Genomic DNA, 23,816 nt, shown 5'->3' on the forward strand with positions numbered 1-23,816 from the left:
GAGGAAAATGTCCTTTCCCAGGGCAAAGCTTGGTAACAGGAATCACAGGGTGAAATGTTCCATTGAAGACTGGGCCATGTGGGATCTCAGCTGGCATGTCAGTTCTGCATCCTCTTCTGTTCTCTCTAGGGTGGAGGGCAGGACCTGGTACACATCCCACAGAGGGCGGCTGTGGATAGCAGCTACTGCTAAAAGACCATCCCCTCAAGAAATCTCTGAGCTAGAGGCCACCTACAGAATGCTGCTCCGGGAAGGTGAACCTCACTATTGGGTCTCTGATTTTGGTACCTTGAGTCGTGTAATGAGCAGAGGCAGGAAGCAGGCACTCTTGGGCAGTTATTGCTGCTTCTCTCATTAACCTTCCTTTCTCCTTTCAATTCCCCTCTTCCTTTCTGCATTTCTTCAGCCAGAAGGGAGTCATGAAGCAGATCAACTCTGTCCTCTTGGCTAGTCAGAAGCTATGAGCACTAGTGAATTGCATCTTACTTTGACAATACCTCCTAGCAGCAATGCCTCTTCGTTCTTGGTTCAGGCAATAAGTCGTTGCATGTGAATGTACGAAGGAGCTGGTGCTCTGAAGTTCAAATGCTATCATATGTTCTGGCCTCCTGGAGGCCAGGAATAAAAAGCTGCAGATTAGCATGCAGATCTCTCTCTTTTGTGAGGCTAGGTGAGCCTGAGACATCAGCCTGGTCCAGGCTGCATGGCCAAGGAGATGTCGCCTCTTGGTGCAGCACCTCTGGATATTAGTCAGCCCAAATATGCCTAGGGATTTCTTCCTGCCTCACCAGAGCAAGGAACTGTGCATTCACTGTGCATCGGCCATACTGTTCCCTAAAAAGCCACAACAGGGGAGAGATGCACAAAAACATGATGCTGCCATCCCTCGCTAGGAATGAGAGCCCCAAATTTCAGGCCATCTTGGATTTTTGTGCGTGTTTGCTTTTAAAGCAGCATGGCCCAGTAGCTGGAGTACTGGACTGGGATTCAGGAGACCTGGGTTCTATTCTTGGCTGGGTGACCTTGGGTAAGTCACTTACCTGCTTTGTGCCTCAGTTTCCCTATCTGTAAAATGAGGTTAATGATATTGACCTCCTTTGTAAAGTGCTTTGAGATCTACAAACGGAAGGTGTTTACAGGAGCTAGATTTTATTTTTATTAAGGTCACTTTGGCTCAGCTGGCAGTTGACAGTTGCCTCCATCTCCAAAGCACCACATGATCTAAAGCACTGTAGTGTGCTCATCGGCAGTTTCTGCTAAAGGGCTGGCTCAGGATTGGAATAATGTGGGTGGTGAATATCAGGATCGAGGTGCATGGACTGAGTGTATTGGGAGCCCAGGTACATTACAACAGAGGTGTAGCAGGGCAAGATGGAGATGTGTTGGCATAGCCATGCACAGTCTTTGTCTTTACCATCATCTGTCTGGCTTAAGCCAGTTCTCCAAGACCATGTTTCCTAAGCTGTGTACCGTGTGTCCCTAAATACGAAAGGAATTACAGAAAATAAACACTAAATTTTCTTGTGCCTCAAAAAGTTTGAGCGGGAGAGATGAGCAAATGAGCGTGTTTCCAGTTAAGAGCTTACTGAGAAATGGGACGATCACAATGAGTGTGTGTTTTTTCAATCCTTTTCTTTCTCTTGGCGCAGATGTGGAATTTCCCAGAGATTATCCTTCTGGGTGCCTCCTGGGTTGTGTGGACTTGGCTGATTGTCTGTCACAAGAACAATTCAAGGAGCAGGTGAGTGAGGAAAACCAGCCTCTCTGAGCTGACTTTTTAACTGTCTACCTGCTTGCCTTCAAGCTACCCTGACTCGTATCTGTACATTGATCCATGGGAAAGTAAGGAGAACACTGAAGAAAGGATTTAAATTAAGATGAGGAGACCACTACTCTTGTGTGCACTGGGAAGAGAACACATTTCAGCAAGAGTTTCCTCTGGACCAGTGTGGAAAGTGGTCTAAGTGCTGGTACAGACGAGACAAAACAGGGTTTGCTGCTGCTGGGAGCATGATGGAATGCTGGTGGAAGTCAGTCTCCAGTATGGCTTTGGAAGTAGTTTTGTCAGGTCTACATTATTCTTATTGTCTCTGTTTAATCCAGTCAACACTGGTTCAGGGGAACTAATGCTGAAAGGTGTTCTTGGCTTTCCTGGTGCCAAGAAGGTTGTTGTGACAGATGTGGCTCATTTGCACACCTGCTGACACTCTGCAAACCGCTGTATGAGAAGCACTGCTGTCCTGGGTTAAAGCTATACTCATTGCATTTCAGCTTCTGTTTGGCACCAGCTGTATTAAGAGCTAGGAGCTTAAACTTCACACCAGGTGACATCTGATTAAACACCATTTATTTCCTTGACTGGTCCCTATTAAGAGGAATTTATGTGAATGCTATCACAGTTAAGCAGCAGTCACTGCCAGTCCCTATCCATAGGTTAAGTGGATTCTTTGGGAGAGAAGCTGATAAAGTGGCTGTCCAGGAGAACAATGCTCTGGTTAAAGCAGAACATACCATAGCGATGAGTTTCCTTTGGGCTATGAAGAAGCAGCTGATCAGTGTGACATCATTTCACATGAGGGAGAGCTCTCCCCTTTCCTCCCCGCAGCACCAAGCAGAAGAAGGAAGAGTGGTGGCTGGGGACTAGAGATAAAGGCGACATACTGAACTGGATGGGATTTTTCTTTTCCCTGTCATCTGTTTGGCTTTTAGAATTGGGACAGGACTGTTAGAACCTGAACAGCAGAGGGCGCCTTGGGACCAAGGTATCAGAAAGGCCACTTAATGTCATGACCGTGCAGCCTGCCTAGAGTTACAGAATCCCAGGAAGTGAAGAAGGGAGTAGACCAATTAGATCATCACCTCCATCCCCTGGGGCCAGAGCACGATTGTTCCATACACTATATTATCCAATGCCCGTTGCAGTCTAGTTTCAAACACCGGCCTTTTTCCTTTCCCAGCTGCCCTTGGGAAACTTCCACCAGTCTAATCAGTTGCATTGATAGGAGATATGTCCTGATCTCCAGCCTATATGTTTTCTTTTTTTAATTGAATCCCATCACTCCTAGTTCCACCCCCTGGGAAATGCCCTGGAAAATTCCTCTTCTTTCTTGGTGGTTATTCCCTGTAGGTACATGTAGACAGTTGTCATAGCGCTTCCCTAGTTTTTGTTAACACAAGCTGTATGTAATTAGCCTTTAATCTCTCCTCATAGATCAAGCCCTTCAGACTCTTAATCAGTTCTGTTGCTGTCTTACAATTCCTTCCAGTTTGCTGTCATCTTTCTGTTTTGTTGAGGCACTAGAATTGAACACATTATTCCAGGAGCAGTCTCGCCAGAGCTGTATAATTTCCTTTCCTCTCCTCTCAGTACTATGTTACCTTTACATGTCCAGCCCAAAATCACACTGGCTTTTTTCTGTTACCATACTGCATTGTAAATGTATATCCTCTCTAATTTGCTGTCGCTTTCAGAATTAATGCTATCCAGGAGTTACTGTTTGTGGGTTTGGTATTTTGCCCCATATGTATTGGCTAGAATTTAATATGAATGTGCTCCCAGTTAAATTAGTGATGAGGATGTTGTTGCCTCTTGTCAATAATGAGTGTAGTTGAATCAGAGTGAAAACAGTTTAACCCTGAGTCTATATAGTAGGGATGTAAATCTTGTTTAGAAAGTTAACCATTTAAACGATTAAAAATATTTTGTTTAAACGGTTAACTGATTAAAGGGCCGGCCAGCATGGCTGGGGCTGCTCTGGACGGTGCTGGCCGGTGCAGGGACACTGGGGTTGGCGGGCCAGCTGGTGTGGGGTCGCTAGGGTTGGTGGGCCGGTCCAGGGGTTAACTGTTAAGGCAGGTTAACATTTTACATCCCTAGTATGTAGACAGGACCGACCCATGTTCAGCACTCGTTCAGAAACCAGAATTGAACCTTGTTGGGAGCAGGGCTCAGTCCTGTTTTCTGAACCGCTGCTGCATGTGATGTGGTTTTGTCTACTCTCATCTATTTTCAACACAGTTTTAGCAGCACCTGATACAGAAGCCAGCTATTGCAATGGGTTCCTTTCCTAGTGCAGACAAATCCCTGTTGGCTTCAGGATAAGCAGGGTGGAGCACCTAGTCTTCTGAACACTTGTATTTGTATCATAGGAGAAAGCCAATGAAAATGTTTTAAAACCTGACAATACAGTAAGTTAAACAGTGCAAACCTGGCAGCAGAGATCCCTCCATGAGAGCAAGACATGCTAGACTTCTTCTCAAACATTCTCCTTTGATTATCTGCCCCCCACCCCCTCAGCTCCCATTTGATACGTCTTTCACATTTCCAGGAAATTGAGTAATTACACAGATCCCATGTGACCACATCAGTGGATGATGGTTTGAAAATTAAATAAGTGTCCAGTGTGCACATTGCCTGGTGATGGAGGCCGTGTTTTTTTCAAGATCAAACATGTTTGTTTTTACTTGTGTCTAATCTTTTCTGTAGGCAAAGGTGTTTCTCTTTCCTTGCTGTTTGCTTCCTCTGTCAGGTATTAATGAAGTTTAGTAAAACCCAGCTTTTAATTTCCATGACACCCTGCTGCTGTTTTTCACTCCTCATCATCCTTTAATATTTAGATTACAGATTTGCTCAGAAGGCTAAATCAGAATGAGGCCCCGATGTGCTGAGCAAACAGACGGGCAGAGGTGGTCCCTACCTCAGAGATCTCACAGTCTAATTGGTGTATTCTTTATTAGTTGTTAATTTGAAGACTTACTGTATGTATACTGTGAACTTGTATGTTCAGATCACTGCTGTGGGTCCAATCTTTCAGCCCTTACTAAGGTGTAGTTTTTGCATGACTGGTTGCATTGATTTCAGTGCAGCAATTTGCATGATTAAGGACTAACTGTATGAGGAAGAGTTGCAGGATTGGGCCCTGTGTTAATGGCATGCCCGGCGGCTTAGGGGGGTTTGGGGGAAGAAAGGTGGTCTTGAGGCTAAAATCACCACAGACCTGCAATCAGGTGACATGGGCTCTAAGCCCAGCTGTGCTACTGATTTTCTGTGTGAACATGGGCAAGTCACTTAACCTCTCTGTGCCTGTTTCTCCATCTGTAAGATGGAGTACTCCTTCCCTGGCAGAAGTGGTGCGAGGCTGATGTCATTCCTTGTGATCCTTGGATCGGAATACAAAGGGTTATTATCATCAGATACAACATCCACCTGACATGAATGGTTTGAATTGCACTGGCAACAGTAGAGTGAAGCTATAACTCCTCCCATCACTCAGCCTGGTTACCAGTCTGCTCTGCTGCTCAGACAGCCTGAGATGTGGCAGGCTTAACTCTGAACGTCTGGGCTGTGCTGACAGATCTCCCATCTTCTTGGAGTGTATTCTGGGTTCACTTGCTTTCATTAATGGGTGCCTCAAAAAATGGAAATTCAACTTCAAATGGTCCCTTTGTTGCACTTAGCTGTGCTAATTGTGACCTGCCAAGAGCTGAGTTAAGGAGCTGCTTTTCCCTGCTCCAGGCTGACCTCACCAACACCTCAAGCAGAGCAGAGAGCAGCCTTCCTTTTCCCGTGTTAGGTGTTAGTGAGCTCATCTGTTGTAACTGGGGAAACACAGAATGCTACAGGCAGGCCTTGGCAGGGAAATAAAGAACCAGATGATTTACAATTAATGCACTGAGGTCTATTCATATTCTGTTGATGATCTGAGATCTAAAGCAGCTTTTATTTTAATTACCAAAAAGCATTTTCATATCAGGTATTTAAGTATTTCTAAATGGTTTTGAAAGTGGGTGACTACAGATAGATGTCAAACCTTGGTATTAAATACAAGATGATGCTGGAAAGAAATTAGGAATTTATTTTTCACATGTGAGTGAAAAATCACCTGCCACTTTAAATCTGTGTAAGGGGGCTTTGCTAAATTTTTGTGCCTGAAGGGCAAGTGGGCCTTTTCAGCAGGCTTTACTTTTCCCACTCCACTGAGTTTGAACCTAGTGCCCCCAAAATACTAGGGTGCCAGGAATACAAGAAACAATGAATATCCCATGCAGGAATACAATAAATAGGTCTTGCTGTACTTAGGATCCAGAAGATAACATTCTTCGGAATGTTTACAGATGAGAGACTAAGGGCAAGTCTACACTAGAGCACTACATCCGCACAGCTGCACCGGTGCAGCTGTGCTGCTGTAGCACATCTGGTGAAGACGTGCTATACTAACGGTAGAGCGTTCTCTCTTCGGCATAATTACTCCAGCTCCACGAGAGGCGGAAGCTATATCAGCGGCAGAGCGTCTTCCACTGACGTAGTGCCGGTGTGGACATCGCTTAGGTCACTGTAACTTGTGTCGCTTAGGGGGGTGTCTTTTTCACACCCTTGAGCGACGTAAGTTAGGTTGACTTAAGCAGTAGTGTAGACCAGTCCCAATACATGCTAATAATCAGCCCCTGAACAAGAAATCAAAGGGAGAAAAACACAGGAACACAGTAACTGAAGTATACAGTATAAAATAGTGAAACGATACAGATATGTAAAGATGTAAATAATTTACTGCACAAAGCATCTCCGGAACATGTGAATATAAAATGAGTGCAAGTCCTAAGTATTTTATTCTAAAAGTCCAAAGTAAAAGTCCCACTGATGCAGTATTGCCAATCCCAAGTATTCAGAAATCATCAGATTAAAAAAAAAAAAAAAACCACCAGTCAGTTTGGAAATTTTATTTGCCTTCTGGGTTTTGAGCCTTTAGGGTACACTCAACTCATGTTTCAAGCTTTTCTCTGTAACCATGAATGTCATTTCCCCCACCCCCCTTTTTTTTAAAAGAAAACTGAGATTCTCATTCAGTTATCTGATCCCAAGGGCTGGGTCTTTAAGAACACCAAATACTGTGAGCCTCATGATAAAATTGTGAGATTTGGCAACATTTCAGAGGAGTTATCCTGGGGGAGCTGCAAAGACCCTCTCATGTTTCAGTTTCTGACTGTAAAAGTTTCCTGACACAGGGTTCAAACAAGAGGGTTATGTGTGAGAGGCAGTGGCAATCCACATGTGAGAACATCTGTCTGTTGGTGTGCGTGTACTTTCTGTGGGGGTAGGAATTCCATCTCACATCTCGGGTGATCTGTGTTTTGAAGATGGAGTAATGACGTTGTTTCTCACTGTGGCAGTTAACACCTTCTACTTCCTGATGAGAGTCTGCCAAGTTGCACATGTCTACCATTAAAAGGTCTCCACAAGGATTTGAGATTTGTTTGGAACTTGACTAGCCTGGTGCAGAAAGTAATGTATCTATGCCACAGCTAACAATTGTAGCCAGCATCCATGCCCTTCTAACTCAGGGGCCCACAAAATTAGCAATGTCTAAACCTGGATTGATCACGTGTAATCTAATTCCAGATCAGGTTGAATAAGGTCTAATTCTGGCTTGCAGAGACCTACAGATGTTGCAAAGAGTATGTTTATACCAGCCCTCCTGTTTGAGATTTCTCAGTATAGTTTTCAGGCAAGAGAGTCCTCCTCCAGGGTCTTGCTTATTTGTGACAAAGCAGAGCAAATTAGGAATACAGTTAATTTGGATTTTAGTTCTCCAGGGCCTTTAGAATTTTTCCTTATCCAAAGCTCTCTAGTTTTCAGAAGAGCTTGTTCTGATACTCTAGCTTCCCAGCATAAGCCAGCAGTTATAAAAAATTTACTGCTCAATCTGTTAAAATGCAGGAGAAATTGCCAGTTGATGATTAATTTAGGAACACATTAGCATGCCAAAAGGAACTGAATGTTAGTATTACAGCATTTGATAGAGGCTAGCATGCCCTCTTCTCTGGTTTCAGAGACCCTGGGGAAGAACTGAGGCTAAAGCTGAAGCATATGACTTAATTAATGGTGATTGTAGATTTAGCCTTTGCTACTATTTTAGCAAGCTAGTCAGTGGTTCGGGACTTAACTTTGCTCTCAAACACAGTCCACGCTCTATGGAGAGTTGAAACTCAGCTCCTTCTTGGTATTTGATTTTACTAATACTGACAGTAAAGATAAGGTAACAAAATTCAATTCAAACCTTCCTAGACTTCGGTGCTTCTAGAGTTCTTCCCTCCAGACTGCTCAGCCCTCACCCTCGATCTTCAATTTCTAGAGAATAAGTCCCAGCTCCCTTATTCCAGAGTGGGGTAATGAACCATCTGCTCTAGTGAATCATTAAACTTCACAAGTTTGTTGATGATACCAAGCTGGGAGGGTTTGCAAGTGCTTTGGAGGATAGGATTAAAATTCAAAATGATCTGGAAAAATGATGTGACATAAATTGGATGAAATTCAATAAGGACAAATGTGGAGTACTCCATTCCGGAAGAAACAATCAGTTGCATACATACAAAATGGGAAACGACTGCCTAGGAATGAGTACTGTGGAAAGGGATCTGGGAGTTATAGTGGGTCGCAAGCTAAATATGAGTGAACAATGTAACGGTGTCGGGAAAAAACGTGGACATCATGCTGGGATATATTAACAGGAGTGTTGAAGCAAGACACGAGAAGTAGTTCTTTTGCTCTACTCTGCGCTGATGTGGCCTCCGCTGGAGTATTGTGTCCAGTTCTGGATGCCACATTGCAGGAAAGATGTGGACAAATTGGAGAAAGTCCAGAGAAGAGCAACAAAATGATTAAAGGTCTAGAAAACATGACCTATGAGGGAAGATTGAAAAAATTGGGTGTGTTTAGTTTGGAGAAGAGAAGACTGAGGGGGGACTTAACAGTTTTCAAGTAAATAAAAGATTGTTACAAGGAAGAGGGAGAAAAATTGTTCTCCTTAACCTCTTAGGATTGGACAAGAATCTGCCATGAGGGAGGTGTAGGTTGCACATTAGGAAAAACTTCCTAACTGTCAGGGTGGTTAAGCACTGGAACAAATTGCCTAGGGAGGTTGTGGAACCTCCATCATTGGAGGTTTTTAAGAACAGGTTAGATAAACACCTGTCAGGAATGGTCTACTTATTACATAGTCCTGCCTTGAGTGCAGGGGACTGGATTAGATAACCTCTCGAGGTCCCTTGCAGTCCTACACTTGTATGATGAGAACCCTCTTAGCATTCCACAGCAGGTGGGATGTTGGGTTGTTTCAGGCAAACACTGCCGGCCTGCTATAAGGTCCTGCTAAAGACTGGGCCCAAAAAGTAAACTCTGTTCAGTGACATGGATTTAAAAGGCTCGGGAATTGCCCAGAAGTGAAAAATGATTGTGTGTGTGTGAGGGAGAGAGGAATATTTTAGCTGTTATTCAACACAGTTAATATAGTTCAAATACAGATGTGCAAGGACTACATGTACTTCTATAAGCCTTCATCACCATGTACTTAATACATTTCGTAACCCAAAACAGGTCAGTCTTTCCAAATCCATTTATAAAAATATCTGGATTCCACCAGTACATCCCACTCTGAGAATTGGTGGACTCGGATATAATTTAATCAACAATATCGAAAACAAACAGCATGCATCTAACAATTTGCTTTCATTACAGAGCAACGTTAGGGGTCAAACCCAAGGCTGGGTGGGTTGAGTGATCGTGAGTGATGAAGTTTACCAGAGCAAGGAGTTGGGTGGATACATTAATTGTTAATTTCTAGCCAAGGGGTCTTTTTCTTAAAGGTGCAAAAATTTTGTAAGTAATGGGTGTGATTGTTTATGGCGTTAGCTGGACTCTGCAATTGCTTTTTTCCTTAACCCTTTCCTAACGTGGTTGTTGGAATGTGAATTATTAATTCCTTAGTAGTCATTTATAAAAGGACTTTATTCTGCTGAGAGAAACACTCCCACAATGCTACCATGAGTTGCTAATGTAGAAGCAAGCACTCTTTCCCCCACCATTCCAGTCCTGTTTTCTTCCTGCTCCCGCCTTTTGTCTGGCCATAAGAGAGGATGGCATGGAACAAGAAAACATGTGAAATGTACCTTTTGGCCTTCATACTGGTGAATGTTTTTCCAGTTCCACCCAGTTTCTCCTGTTGGTCATCAGTCATCCAGCAAATGTGTCGAACCCATTCAAATGTAGCTTGCTTGGCTCACTGCGGGCAGGTGTTTTTCCAGGTAGGGAATAGAGATGTTGAAGGCTTAAGTGGCACTTGATCACTTGGCAGTGGTGAGCTTGGGAATTAGGAAAGCAGAGGAGGACGGCTCACATTCCAGGTTTTCTGGCACCCTTGCATCCTCCAAGCCTTCTGAGAACTGAGCAGTGTGGGTCTGTTCAGCATTTTAAAATCAAATGCCGTTCAACTAGTTTAAATGTTCATCTACCTTTTGAAGCCCCATTCCTATTAAATCATAATTACTTCCCCCTGCACCTTACACAACCAAGCTACAGGTTGTGGTGTAGATCTGGGCTGGGAACTCTGATGCAGAGAGCACCCCAGGAAAGCAGTGGTGCTTGACTGGAAAAGGCCATCCTGGAGAGAATGCAGCAGTGTCCCACGCCTATCCTCCCTCCTGCGTGTGGATCTGATTGTGCTCCGGAATAACGGAATACTGCACAAGCAGGCAGAGAAAAAAAGCGATACCTGAAGGGCATAGTTGTGGGAAGAAGGGGAAATGAAGGCAGCCTAGCAAAGCTCCTTGTGCGGCCCCATGAAAGGAGCTGGTGCCGCTTGCCAGCATATGATCCGCCAGCAGCAGATGTAAGCTCTCAAAAACAGCAGGGAGGATGCTGACTGCAACAATGCATCAAGGCTGTGGTTTGTAACCTCAGTGGTAAGGCAGTTAACTTTTTTTAGCAAAGACATTTTGATTGCCAAATCCATAACCATTAGCAGCTGTGGTTCTGAGCTGTTCCTTCCTCACTTGTTGCAGTCTAGACCGAACAGGCTTTCAAACGAAAGTTTGGCTGGCAGCTTTTGTTGTTGTTTTGTAATCTTCCTTTTCCTTCTGCCAGTCCTGAGTGGAATATCACTGATTAGCTGCTTTCTAGCCCAGCCTGCCTCAGCACTGCACCGAAGCACTTCCCCTCCCATCAGCCATATGGCTAATGCAGTGGCTTTGGACAGTTATCTGGGTTCTCGATCCCAAAGAGGTGGTAAATGGGGCATCAGTGATAAGAGTCCAGATCTCTGGCAAGAATACTGGATACTTTGTTTCTGGGCTAGTAAACTTGGCATTGAAGTTTGGCCTCCCCTCCTACGGATCGGGGAAGCTCTCTGCTCATCGTAATCAATAGACTCTCTGTGGAAGTGAGAAATTAGAGAAGATAGTGATGGATGGAACAGCAATCAGAGCAGAGAACATCTCTGAAGATGCAAAGTTCCAGTATCCCCCAGTGTGTTGTGAGAGAAACCAGTGTCTCAGGTGTAACAGTTTGCACTCACCTAGCTCCTTCAATCCAGTACTTTACAAAGGTGGGAAACTGAGGCAAGGAGAGGTGAAGTTCTTGCCCAAGGTGTCATGGAAAGTGACTAAAAATGGCAGCACCCTTACCGACAGACCTGCTCTCAGTGTGTGTTCGGCACCAGGGCTGCTGACTTTCTGAGCCAAAGGGTTTTCCCTTTGGTTTAAAAACCCCCTGAAGCCCTGCAGTGCCAAGTCTGGCCCAGGCACTGTGAACAGATCATGCATCTGATGAAGTGAGCTGTAGCTCACGAAAGCTTATGCTCAAAATAAATTGGTTAGTCTTTAAGGTGCCACAAGTACTCCTTTTCTTAGATCGGTCATTGAGTTCCAGCTGCTGGGTCAAATTCTGCCTTCAGTTACACCTGGGCAACCCTGTGGAAGACCTTGGTGTGGCTGAGGGAACAGTCTGGTGGACAGAATCTTGATTACTGGTGCTTAGGTATGAGCCAGAATGATTCTAGCACTTCTCTGAGCCCAGGCAGACTTCACAGCACTTGCAGTCAGAGAAACACACCTTTTGACTGGTAAATCACATTTCCTCTGTGAAGCCAGTGAGATGATAACGGAACCCCAAGAGGCCATTCTTAGCTTTGCTTTTCAGACTAGAGCTTCCCTTGAGCCTCCTGAAGACAGTTTCAAGGACAGGGGATTTTCAAGATCCCGGAGAAAAGCAACGTTGGAGACTGTGACTGGCCAGGAACAGGATGCTACACTCACGTGCAGTGCCTGGAACAGGAACCTGGCTATGCTGTATGATTTACCTAAGGAATAATCTGAAAAATCTAGCATTCTGTGTAGGGGTTGTTTGGGATAAGAAGCATCTGGCATTCTCCTGCTTCCAGGCCCTGCAGCTAACAGCTAGAGAGGGTTATTCTGAAAATGATGCTTTAAAGTTGAAGCTTGATCTTGCAAAAGGACATTGACACACACAAAAAATGGATGATCGTTGGAACTTTTGTTTCCTGTTTGCCCTGTTGTTGTTCTAGCACCATTATTTTGCATGGTGGAAACCCTGCCCTGGAGAGTAACAATCAACGCCAGATGAACGCCGCCCATACAGATAACATTTCTCATTTAAAACTGGGCATTTCCAAGTCCAGATCCCTTCCCTGGAATGGCCCCCAGAAGCCAAGCTGCTCCATCACTAGACCAACACTTCGCCTTTCTCTGTTTTTCATCAGATGCTCTCAAAGTGGCTTATGAACACTGACAAATGGCTCTGGGTTTCAGAGGTGGGGAAGGTTGCACAGTGGCACAGCTAGCAATAGATCTGGGATCTCCCATGCTACCCACTAGATTGTACTGAAGTTGTTGCTTGCTGCCTGTGTGTTTTTGCCCCAGTCCTGGCCTTTTGGAGTACAAAAAAGCAAGGGGTCTAGATAAGTATTGGTGTAATTTTACTGGTCTCTAGTTGCTTAGGCTGCCTCTCAGCCATTGGTCACATTTGTAGTGGGGTTGGAGAGCAGGTTACAAGTGCTGGCATAAATGCCGCTGTTTGGCTGCGGCTCCCATGCTCCTTGCCAGAAACTGCTGAGAATTTTTTTTCTCTTTTGGAAACCGCTACAGCAACATTTTCTAGCTGGATGGTGAGCAATTTCCCTCAGGAGAGGAGGCGAAAACGGCTCTTTAGTAGTTAATTACCTGTTATGTTAGTCTGACAGCGATGAAGCTTATGAGGCATGAAAAAAGAGTGGATCCGCCTTTCCCACAAATCTCACTGAAAACTGGGTGAAGTAAGTTGCCCGCTGGCCAAGCATGCTCCCCAAACCTCCCCCAGCTGTCCTCGGTCACAAGCACGCCATTCAGCCCTCGCATTCCTCTCGCAGGGAACGCTTTGCTTCCCAGCCTCCTGACGTGGGGACAGCCAAGTGGCTTCTCGCTCTAACTCTTGGAGCAGGCAGCACAGAGTATGGGGTGTTTCTGCCTGCCACAGATGGCTGATTTATTGACACACAGGCCCCGCCGCAGCAGCCCTATGCTCTTTCCGAGTGGCTGAATCACTGCCAAGACGTTTTTGAACTAGATTTCATGGGGAGAAATAACCCAGCTCTGATGTTAGCACATGGGCTCCGCTGGCCTTTATTCCTTCCAGACAGCCTTGCTTTCTGGCGTAGCCTCTTTTATTTTGAAGCACTGAGGGGAGATGAAGCCCAGACCTCAAGATGGCCGCCTGGATCAGCAGCGGGTGACAAAGTTTAGGTTTGTTTCTCATTCTGGGCCCTGATAAGGAAAGCTGTCAATGCCATTCAGCTGTTTCCATCATTAGCCCCTATCCCCTCTGTATGCCCACCTTTCTCTGGTACCCCAGGGCACTCAAACTGGCTGCTTTGGCACCTTACCAGGAGTCTGAGGACCACCCCTAACATCCATGGGATAGAAGAGATGGCAGCTGCTCTCAGAGACTGCAGGTCCCCGTGTGCAGTTTTCTCCACCTTGATTCAATCAGCATGGGACCTGTACAGCTCCATATTAAAGGTGGCAGGCTGCACTGCAGAGCTCTGTAGGCCGGCCTTTCTTTAAGACAGGGACAAGAAAAGAACTAGGCTTATTAACACATTATTTTTATACCTTGGTCTTTTCTGGGGCATTTGTTTATTTCCTTCTGCTTTCCTGTCTGAAGACCTCAGTCAGACCAAAAGAATAGCCTGAAAGGTCACTAGTAAAACTCCTTGGGAAAGGTTTTGCTCCCTGCTTTGTTCTCTGGGACCTCTGCTCCATCATGAGTTGTGCCTCTGTTTTCTGATAGGATTCAGCCACACCAGGTCTCTCTCAGGGTGCGTCTACACTGCCCACCTTACAGCGTGGCTGCGACAGCGCTGTGCCGCGGGCAGTGTAGACGCGCCCTATCGCCGAGAGAGAGCGCGCTCCGCAATAAGAAATAACCAGCCCAAACGAGGGGTGGTAGCTTTGTCGCTGGGAGCGGAAGCGCTGTCTGTCCTGGCACTTTTCAGCACTAAAATTTTTGTGGCTCAGGGCGGTGGGTTTTCCACACCCCTGAACGACTAAAGTTTTAGCGCTGAAAGTGGCAGTCCAGACGCAGCCTGAGTGATCTGTGCTCTCCTAGCACTTTTCTTATCCTTGGTTGTTTCAGTTCTGCCCAGCTTGGTGTGTGACACCTTTCAGACAGGCAAACTCAGCACTGTAGAGCCAGGGACTTGGAGGTGGGGATAGGGAGAGCCCTATTCAGGCTAATGACATGGTAATGGTTTACAGGCTTCCAAGGAGCTGTGTCCAGCCCTCCTGCGCTGGAATGGTAATCAGCTGGAGGTGGGGAAGTGGGGGTGGGGGAATACAAGGAGAAATGGGATGAGGGAGCAGGAATATCCTCTGTAAAATAATATGAAAATTCAAATATTCTAGTATGAGAAGGAGATGGGAAAAAATCTGAATGGGCTAGGTCGTCTATTGTATCCAGTTTGTGCTGGGTGCAGCAGAGAGAGGGAGCTGTGAGGGGCTACTCTGAACTCTCCCGGTTAGTAATAGTCCCCTGGGAATCATCCTCCTGCTGAAAATAGCTGGAGTGCAGTGTGCTCCAGTTGTGCCTCCTCTCAGGTGGGCTACAGGAAGAGTGGCATAGGAGCCAGTGGCATCAATCTATGCCTGCTGGCAATTCCTGTGCCAGGGGAATCCCAGCTTAAGTGGTGCAGTCAGTCTTTGCTTCCTTTATGCTGCTAAACTGCATGAGGGAGCAGAGTAGGCCAAGAGTATCTGACCCAGTGTTTATTGCCAAATGTGTTATGTCCAAGCATCTCTGGGGTAATCTGCACACCCCCTAGCTACAGCTATTGCTCTCAGTTCCTCCCCTTCCTGGCCTCTTTCAGGGTTTCCACTGCTCCCCTGAATTAAGATAAAGTGCAGAAAATTGTCGTTCAGTTAAATTTGACTGGATGAAAATGGCACCCCATGGAACAGGCTGGTCACTGCATGCTGGGGAGAGGTCAATAGCAAAGAGGTGGAAACATTCAGTGTGGTGGATTCCATCCTGATTGTTTTGGTTGTGTGGAGTGGCTGATAGCCACCTGCTGTGTGTTCGGACTTCTGAATCCATAGGGAGTGTGGGAGCTGTAGGCAGCCTGCCTTCTGTGGAGCTGACTAGATAGCTGACTTCCAGCTGGTACTGAAATGCTGCATTTAGCCTCAAGCTCTGTCTGTTTGTTTAGCAGGAGAAAAGGATCTCCTTAATTCCTCCTAGTAACAAACTCAGGTCCCCCCAGTGCTCTTGTTTAGACTGGGGTTTGGATCTTTCTGGTGTGGTGGAATGAGCCAGGAATTCCTGGCTTCTGTGCGAGTGGCTGTGCTCATCTAGTCCTAGTTCATGTTTGGGGTTTCAGAGTAACAGCCGTGTTAGTCTGTATTCGCAAAAAGAAAAGGAGGACTTGTGGCACCTTAGAGACTAACCAATTTATTTGAGCATGAGCTTTGTGAGCTACAGTTCACTTCATCGGATGCATACTGTGGAAAGTATAGAAGATCTTTTTATACACACAAAGCATGAAAAAATGGGTGTTTACCACTACAAAAGGTTTTCTCTCCCCCCACCCCACTCTCCTGCTGGTAATAGCTTATCTAAAGTGATCACTCTCCTTACAATGTGTATGATAATCAAGTTGGGCCATTTCCAGCACAAATCCAGGGTTTAACAAGAACGTCGGGGGGGGGGGGGTAGGAAAAAACAAGGGGAAATAGGTTACCTTGCATAATGACTTAGCCACTCCCAATCTCTATTCAAGCTTAAGTTAATTGTATCCAATTTGCAAATGAATTCCAATTCAACAGTCTCTCGCTGGAGTCTGGTTTTGAAGTTTTTTTGTTGTAATATCGCAACTTTCATGTCTGTAATCGCGTGACCAGAGAGACTGAAGTGTTCTCCGACTGGTTTATGAATGTTAACACTTCAATCTCTCTGGTCACGCGATTACAGACATGAAAGTTGCGATATTACAACAAAAAAACTTCAAAACCAGACTCCAGCGAGAGACTGTTGAATTGGAATTCATTTGCAAATTGGATACAATTAACTTAAGCTTGAATAGAGATTGGGAGTGGCTAAGTCATTATGCAAGGTAACCTATTTCCCCTTGTTTTTTCCTCCCCCCCCTCCCCCCCGACGTTCTTGTTAAACCCTGGATTTGTGCTGGAAATGGCCCAACTTGATTATCATACACATTGTAAGGAGAGTGATCACTTTAGATAAGCTATTACCAACAGGAGAGTGGGGTGGGGGGAGAGAGAACCTTTTGTAGTGGTAAACACCCATTTTTTCATGCTTTGTGTGTATAAAAAGATCTTCTGTACTTTCCACAGTATGCATCCGATGAAGTGAGCTGTAGCTCACGAAAGCTTATGCTCAAATAAATTGGTTAGTCTCTAAGGTGCCACAAGTACTCCTTTTCTTTTTGTTTGGGGTTTGCTATTCGCTGTGTTTGAGTCCACTCATAGTGGAGAGGAGAGACATTCCAGTTGCCTCAGCGAAGTGGCAGGAGGGCTCAGACGTACAATCCAAGAAAGGTAACGGGGTCAGATAAAGAAGTTACATATAACTAAGCAAAGGGTAAAAATTTCCAAAGGTGACTAGCACTTAGAAACCTCAGTCCCATTGAAAGTCAGTGTGAGTTAGGTTCCTAAAGTGCCTAAGTCACTTCTGGGGGGGGAAATGGGACTTTTGCTCCTAACTCACTTATGCACTTCTGAAAACTGTACCTTTGTGTTCTACTGCCAGCATCTCTGTCAGACAGCGCAAGCTGAAAAGCAAAAGTAGGGGAGCTAGAATGCTCGGCGGTAGAAGAGACAACTCAGAAGCGTGGCAGGATATATATAAATGGGATTCTCTAGTACTTGGGATCTGAATTATTCAGGAAGGACAGATGAAGTTGTAGAAGTAGGGGAGGGCCACTGCACCCACAAGATTCCATAGTATCTGGTGAGATAGCAGTTCTGACTACAGAGCATCATGCATCATGACCCGATTGGTACAAATGCCGAGTCAAAAGAATACAGACATATATCAGTTATATTGCGTGCCCCCAGGTCAGGCTACAGATAGCCCAAGAGGTGGAGAGAGGACAACATGCTTGCTCAAATAGCAATAATGAGGGGCTTCAGTTAGTTGATGTTAGCTGCTCCAAAGATGTTTATGTCCCTAGGAGTGGTGATCCAGCAGAGTAGGTGATCATTCATGCCTTGGGTCCACCAGATTTAGCAAATAGCCTTCTCAATTTTGCTCAAGTGCATTTCTAAATTGCCACTTCAGTCATTGGTGTCTCTCTCCAGTCTGACTGGTCTCGTAATTTGGTTGCAATCTAAAACATCCAGTAAGAATCAGGGTTCACTTAGGTAACTTATTAGCTTTACTAGTTCTCTGATCACAAATGTAATTGGTGAACAGTGGGGTGCCCCCAACCATTGCACAGTTGGGGACTACATTGGCACTTTTCTCAGAGCCTCAGGTCTGTACACTGTGTTGGTATAAATCAACTGAGCTGGGCCCAGTACACAGATCGACAAAGCTCTATTGATGCCTCATCCACAACTCTCCCGAATGGATTCAGGCTCAGGAAGCCTTTACACCATTCCTGTGTGCTGCTTCACACCATGCTGCCCACTGATGTGGCCTGAGCACCTCTTCTTCCATCCAGAACGCACACTAATAGCCCAGCTTGACAGTGTGCAACTAATGGGACATCAGCATGGCTGAGAGAACAGGGCATCGTAATGAACAAGGCAGATACAACTGCTGCTGAACTGGCAAACGGACCTCGGAATTCCACAGAGGGAAATCTCACAGTCACGGGAGGTAGAACCAATCAGATGAGAGGGAAGCTTTGCCTAAGTTCTCATGCCTGCAAAAATTCCTGCTGGCAAAAGGTTATGTTTCAACAAAACACTGCCCTTTTCAGAGTCAATGCAAGGAAAACCAAAGCCCTTGAGCCAGTGAATTGTCAAGGGCAGTCTCACGCCTTTGAGTTTTGTAACCTCCATGCTGCCATAACGGCCCTACTGGGGGATGTGGGAAGAGCACACAAGGTGAGGTTTAAGGATGGGTGTTGATTACTGTTGGAATGCCGCGTGTGCATGTGCGTTTGTGTACATGTACAGTTATGGAAGCCCATGAACAGACTATACTTTCTCTAGCAGTCTAGCATTAGAGAGGTTATTTTACCCCTGTAGTTGGCACTGATGCTGGAATCCTGTGTCCAGTTCTGGTGTCAACAATTCAACAAGGATGTGGATAAACTGGAAAGGGTTCAGAGAAGAGCCAAAAAAATGATTAAAGGATTAGAAAACCTGCCTTATAGTGATGGATTCAAGGAGCTCAATCTATTTAGTTTAACCAACAGAAAGTTAAGGAGTGACTTTATCACACTCTGTAAGTACCTACATGGGAAACAAATATTTGGTAATGGGCTTTTCAGTCTTTTCAGTCCTGAAGCTTGAGGATTGGTAACCCTTGAGACTGTATCCTACCAACTTGTAACTGCAGATGTCTCCGTGTGTGTTAGTTTTTACTCATCTAGGAACTTAAACACACCTTCTGAACATCAGTGCAACTAGACTAGTTGCGTCCAGACAGAGCTTCAGTGCATTCCCTTTCTTGGTGAATCCTTCCTTTTTGGCTAGCAAGAGAAGAGCTCTGTTGACTGTGTTTCCTGTACAAATTCCCCAGATGTTTTCATTGCAGTGAAGTTGCTTTACATAAGTTCCTTCCAGAAGATGCCCTGGATTTCAAAAGGAGAAAACAGTTCTTCTCCCCAACTGCATCTGGGTGCTGGCTCCTCTTTAAACTGCAGACCTGCTCCTAGTGTCACATTAGTCTGACGGTATGTCTGACGGTATGTCTGCACTGCAGTCAGAGGGGTGACTGCAGCATGTGTAGACATACCCAAGCTAGCTTTGATCTAGCTGGCTCCAAGAACAGTAGTAGTGAATCTGCAGCAACATGGGCTGCACAAGTCTTCCTGGGACCGTGGATATGGACTGAAGCAGCTAAGCCATGCTGCCGTGGCTATCTAGATCAAAGCTGACTCATGTATGTCTACACATGCTGCAGTCACATACCTGGAGTTAGAATAAACTCCTTGGAAGAGGGGTCTTGTCATTTGATGGGTTCAGCAAACCATTACATATACCAGCAAGATTCTGTCAACAACTCCTCAGAAGCAGAAGGTTCTCAAGACGGGTCCATTCTACAGCAAGAATAGGTCTGATTGAATAGTAGTGATAAAAGCGATTCAGTTAAACAGGTTAAACTTTGTGAATGGATTCAACTCTTATCTGCCAAAGCTGGCGTTTATCAGACGCAAGCCCAGCTGATATCAGAGCCACCCAGGGTTTGCCCCTAGTGTAGTTTTTAAACCTATTTAAGTTGGTGCAACCAATGTGTTTAGACAAGCCCTTAAATTCTGAATTACCTTCTCATGCCACACAAATGTTCCTGCCCGCTGTGCTCTTTTTGAATCTAGAGCTGCTCTCGCACCCGCTGCAGTTTGTCTAAGGCAGTTTGTGTTTGTTCTTTTCAGTATCCTGAGTTGAGCCAGGAGTCTGCGTCTCCGTTCGTCTATGTCTGCACTAATCCCCAGGAGATGATCGTGAAGTTTCCCATGAAAGGAAAACCCAAAATCTGTAAGTCATGGCACCCCACAGACACACCCCTCTCTCCCTTTCTGGCAGGCTATTGTCAGTTTTTGTCCTCCAGCTGTGCTTGCATTCTGTGTAGCTGTTCACAGGCTTTGATCCATAGGTGTTTGTTTAATAATGCAAACACATCTGTAGTAGCTTCCTCTTCAGTTCCCTTATCCCCAGCCGTTGCTTCCTTGAAAACACATGACTTCTCCCTTTCCCTTGCTAAGGCTCCTAGAGGCTTAAGACTCATCACATGGAAGTAGGAAACACATGTTTGCAGTTGATCTGTTTTTGGCACGACCACATGGCGCATGGCTGAGGATGCCAGGTTGTTTGATTCGATGATAAACCTTTGTAGCCAAAAGCATCCCTTCAAATAGGACAAGTAGCAAACTTACAGATCCCACCATGCTAGCCATGTGCATGAAGGGAATGGTGTCTCACTGGTACAGGGATAATAGCACTCCTCTTCCACCTTCACAGACCTCGATTCAAGTCTCAACTTGCCATTAAAAGAGAACATGGCTTAGATGGGTCTTAGGCTAGTCCCTAGTAGACACTTGTCTGCATCACAAAATTGCCACCCAGTTTGGCTTGACTGGCTATCAGTATGGGACACCCAGGAGTGAAATAGCAAGAGGGTGCAGGTCTAGGCCGAACTATCTTGGCAGAGCTGTGAGGGACGCTGCAGAGCATCTGTCCACTCTATGCTTGCTAGTGTTGTAAGTCCCTTTTATGAGCAACCAACCATTCGCAGCTGCTGGTTATTACTGCCCATCCCTGTAAAGAGAATGGAAAAGGGGTGCAGCAGTTGGGGATCCTGCAGTCAGCTCTGGCCTTATTAGCATCATCCCCACTTCCCAGCCTTGGGAAGGGACCACACATGGTTCCAGGGGATGTGAAAAATTAATTTGACAGGCTCAGATCAGCATAAGCAAAACTAGTCTCTGCTCTTTGTTTCGCTAGCTGATCACTAGGTCTTCTTTCGAATTTGCAGTGTGTTTCACTGGGAGTAGTTAGACTCAGAAGCAGCAGGGTTTCTAGGGACTAGTTAACCTCCTCTGACGTACAGTCTGGAGTCTTTTCTCTCTCCATTGATTGAGAGGAACGTTTCCCTCCCTGTGGCTTTAGTCTGCCTTTCATTGGCTGTATGCGGACCGTTCTCCCCCACCGCATGTTTCCAGGGGGCAAAGTGGCTTTGTTTGGTTTATTTCCTTTTACGGGCACCGGCATCCTCATGTGGAAGGTGAGTGCTCTAACTCCTTGAGCAGCAATTCTGGTGGATGTATGTGGGAGTGAAAGGAGCTGTTTGTAACAGGGGCTTTTTGTGTTGCTGGAACATCCTTACAAGTGTGATTTATTTTGGCATCAGCTGCCTGACCCCAAGCCTGTCCAACCCTTCCCCTCTCTGATTCATTCTCTGCCCACATTCCCCGCACCTCCCTCCATCAAGCCACCTCTGGCAAGGAGGCTGCAGGGTGCAGTGGCTGAGTGGAATGCTGATGTGCTCTGTGCAGTGTGGGCAGGGGCTGACTGCATCTCCACATACAAATGCCAGCTGCCACATCGTGTCCTTTGTGTTGTGACAGTTTCCTGCTTGAGAAGGGAGCAGTTTAACAGACTGGAAGGACGCCAGCTGGGCTTGAGGGTGTCTGAGTGTCCCACTCCCACTGCTGGCTTTGCCTTCCCTGACTCCTTCTGCACAGGATCTGTCATCAGGGTAAAGCAGAGCAGCAGCAGCCGTGATTCATGTTCCCCTTCAGCGGGGAGACAGTCATTCCGGGCCAGGCAGATGATATTGGTGACAAGTGTGGGAAGGAGTAGAGAACCTTTGAGCTTTCACCACAGTAATGCACTGTCATAACAGAGGCACGCTTCAGATCGGATACAATCAACCTCAAAAGCATAACGCCTCATGAGCCTTAAAACAAGGCCCTGAGTACGGGTCACTTTAGCATCCTCACCTGAGCACACTGACTTGCTACAGGGTCTCCTGTAAACCTCACTCAGCCAGGGACCCAAATGCCTGGAAGCATTCTCCCTGGAAACGAGACCCTAGTTTGATCAAACAGAAATGGGGCTTGTGCAGGAAAGGCTCCGTCTAATCCGTGTAGAGATCTGATCCTGATCACTGTGGTGTCTAAGTGCCTCCCAGGGGGATACAAATAGCAATAGCAATCTCTCTCCATCCCCAGATTGGAGAGGAAATAGCTCCATTGCTTGTGTGTGCTTGGGCAGGCGGTGTGGGCAAAACTCACTGAAGGAAAGCTGAGTTGGAGAAACACATTTTCTCTTAGTTTTGAGTGTAGGAGGCCTGTGCTCATCCTTAACTCTTGTGGCAGTGAGTTCCACAGTCTAGGCCCAGCTCCAGTAGAAGTCCTGCTGCCTGCATTCACGAGTTTCCCCCTGTTGGTCGGACATTCCAGTAGAACGCAGCTGTCCAGGAAGCTTTGGGGTTCAGACAGCAGAGGTTGCATGTGGGGCATTCCGTGGATTCTGGAATGTGAGATAGAAAGGCATTTAATGACTTGATCAAGTTTTGAGAGAACCGGACTCCTGGTGCCTGTTCTTCGCTATTCACCTTTGACTTGTGCTTATCTCTGTCCTCGCTGCAGGTTACCCACTGGCTGACAATTTTTTAACTAGCTGATAGTGCTGGGTGTTTTCTTATCAGCCTGGTTTCTGGAGATAAGGAGAAGCAGTTGCACTTGAGACTAGTAAATGAAGTTGGTGCCAAATGTGAAGCCAAGATGTTCCAGGCTTGGCAGAGCTCTTGGCCATGTGAGATGGAAGCGTGTAGCTAAGTTTGTAGCTTCACTGCCGTTCTTCCTCTGTGAGGAGCCCTCCGTTCGGTAACACGCTGGTCTGACATGGGAGGCTACTGGGCAGTCCGGCCACTGTGAGCTCACAACTGCTGAGACGTGTGGTGGCTAATCACACTTTCCTTTCAGCCAGAGGTGACTCTAGGGCTGGGACAGCTGTTAGATGTGGCCTGTCACCAGAAGGAGAATGAGGGCAGTGCAGATTCCCTGCAGCAGTAGATCCTCCCAGCCCATGGCCACTCCAATTTCCCAAGCATGGTTTCACCTTGCTTCTGGCTCCGGTGATGGCTGCAAACCCTGGCAGAGGTGATCTGCGTGCTGGATACTACCATCAGCTGCTGACACCTTTTTGCAAATTCCTTTTTGCAGAAAAGTCCGTGCATCCCTATTCCCGGAAAGCTTCTGCTGGAGTGTAGATTGTCGCAGAGGACTGGCCAGACAACCAGACTTAGCCCAGAACCTAGGCCAAAGGAGGGGAAGCCAACTTCAGGGAGATTTAGGGTGACCTGAGAGAGAGGCAGGAGGAGGAAGCCTCTGGGATTTGATTCCTCCCATTATCGGTGGGAGGTTCTGAGCAAAGCTGCCTGGTGTGAACAAGACCTCTCATGGTAGCCATGCATGTAGGTTCTCGCTGCTTTGCGCTGGAATTAGTAGGCCAGTTAGCCCAAGACACCATTGTTCCTTGGGCAGGCGCAGGATTTATCTCTGGGGCGAGGGGAACTTCACCAGCCACTCCAGCACAAACCCAAGCAGCTTGCTGTGTTTTGGAGCTAGCCCTGAAATGTTAATAGCTAAACACATGGAAATGCACTTAGGACGGAAGAACCCCATGCACCGCTACAGACTAGGGACCAAATGGCTTGGCAGCAGTTCTGCAGAAAAGGACCTAGGGGTTACAGTGGACGAGAAGCTGGATATGAGTCAACAGTGTGCCCTTGTTGCCAAGAAGGCCAATGGCATTTTGGGATGTAGGGGCATTGCCAGCAGATCGAGGGACGTGATCGTTCC

General features: G+C 46.2%; 1 protein-coding gene across 1 annotated transcript in view; it reads left to right on the top strand.

Annotated features, from left to right (window-relative positions):
- Positions 1–23,816, top strand: part of TRIP4 (thyroid hormone receptor interactor 4) — a 51,364-nt gene that overhangs the window by 24,234 nt on the left and 3,314 nt on the right. Inside the window, exons 10-12 of the mRNA XM_084641453.1 lie at positions 130–254; positions 1,650–1,741; positions 19,884–19,986. Coding sequence (XP_084497579.1) covers positions 130–254; positions 1,650–1,741; positions 19,884–19,986 — 320 coding nt within the window. The remainder of the gene's footprint in view (positions 1–129; positions 255–1,649; positions 1,742–19,883; positions 19,987–23,816) is intronic.

Source organism: Lepidochelys olivacea, assembly GCF_965140295.1.
Source record: "Lepidochelys olivacea isolate rLepOli2 genome assembly, chromosome: 10".
NCBI classification, from domain to species: domain Eukaryota; kingdom Metazoa; phylum Chordata; order Testudines; family Cheloniidae; genus Lepidochelys; species Lepidochelys olivacea.